General features: G+C 70.2%; 1 protein-coding gene across 1 annotated transcript in view; it reads left to right on the top strand.

The window, feature by feature from the left end:
• GBX2 (gastrulation brain homeobox 2) overlaps positions 1-380 on the top strand; it is a 4,294-nt gene extending 3,914 nt beyond the window's left edge. The window contains exon 7 of the mRNA XM_010862066.1: positions 169-380. Within this exon, the coding sequence (XP_010860368.1) occupies positions 169-380 (212 nt within the window). The remainder of the gene's footprint in view (positions 1-168) is intronic.
• Positions 381-699: the final 319 nt, after the last annotated feature.

The raw sequence follows: 699 nt of genomic DNA, 5'->3' as shown, positions 1-699 counted from the left end.
CGCCAGCCTCAGCCTCCCGAGTGGAGGCCGGGGAGCAGGTTTGAGAAGCCGCCGGGCGCCGCGCTCCCCGCCGTTCTCAGCCCAAGAGGCGAAACCCATAGCCGTGGCTCAATACGAATATTGACTTAATTTTTACGGCCTTCACCCCGTCACCTTTCCGCGGCGGAGGGGCACTGGGGACCCCAGTGTCAGCCCGAAGTTCAGGCGCAGGGCGAGGCGCAGGGCGAGACCCCGATTCCCTCCGCGTCCCAAAGATTTCAGGGACAGAAATTGGCCCCGGCATGGTTTCTGACCGCGGTGATGTGGAGTGGCCATTCTCCGAGGGCCTCAGTCCGCTCTTCGGGGCTCGCAGAGCCGTGGGGGAGCCTGGCTGCCCCTAGCCGGCGCCCTGCGCCTGTGGTGGAGGGGTGCGCCCCGGCCGCTCCCCGCCCCGCATGGGGTCCGCTAGGCCCGGCCGCTCCCGCCGACCCGCCGGTCGCCCGCCAGTGAGCGCGCCCGCCCGGGGGTCCCGTTGGTGTCATCTCCTCGGAGAGGCCCTCCAGGCCCCAGGCCGCTGCCGCTGCAATGGAGGCCTCTGGAGACGTGGAGGCCTCTGGGGACACGCCATCCCCACCCGGCGCACCCGGGCCGGTCCGTTCCCGGGCCACATATGTGCCCCTGGACAACTGTGGCCGATGGCCTAGATTCCCGGCACTCTGG

This window comes from Bison bison, unplaced genomic scaffold (genome assembly GCF_000754665.1).
Source record: "Bison bison bison isolate TAMUID 2011002044 unplaced genomic scaffold, Bison_UMD1.0 scf7180017864475, whole genome shotgun sequence".
In the NCBI taxonomy this organism is placed as follows: domain Eukaryota; kingdom Metazoa; phylum Chordata; class Mammalia; order Artiodactyla; family Bovidae; genus Bison; species Bison bison.
The sequence above is the reverse complement of the archived record's forward strand: the minus strand, read 5'-3'. Positions and strand labels throughout refer to the sequence as shown.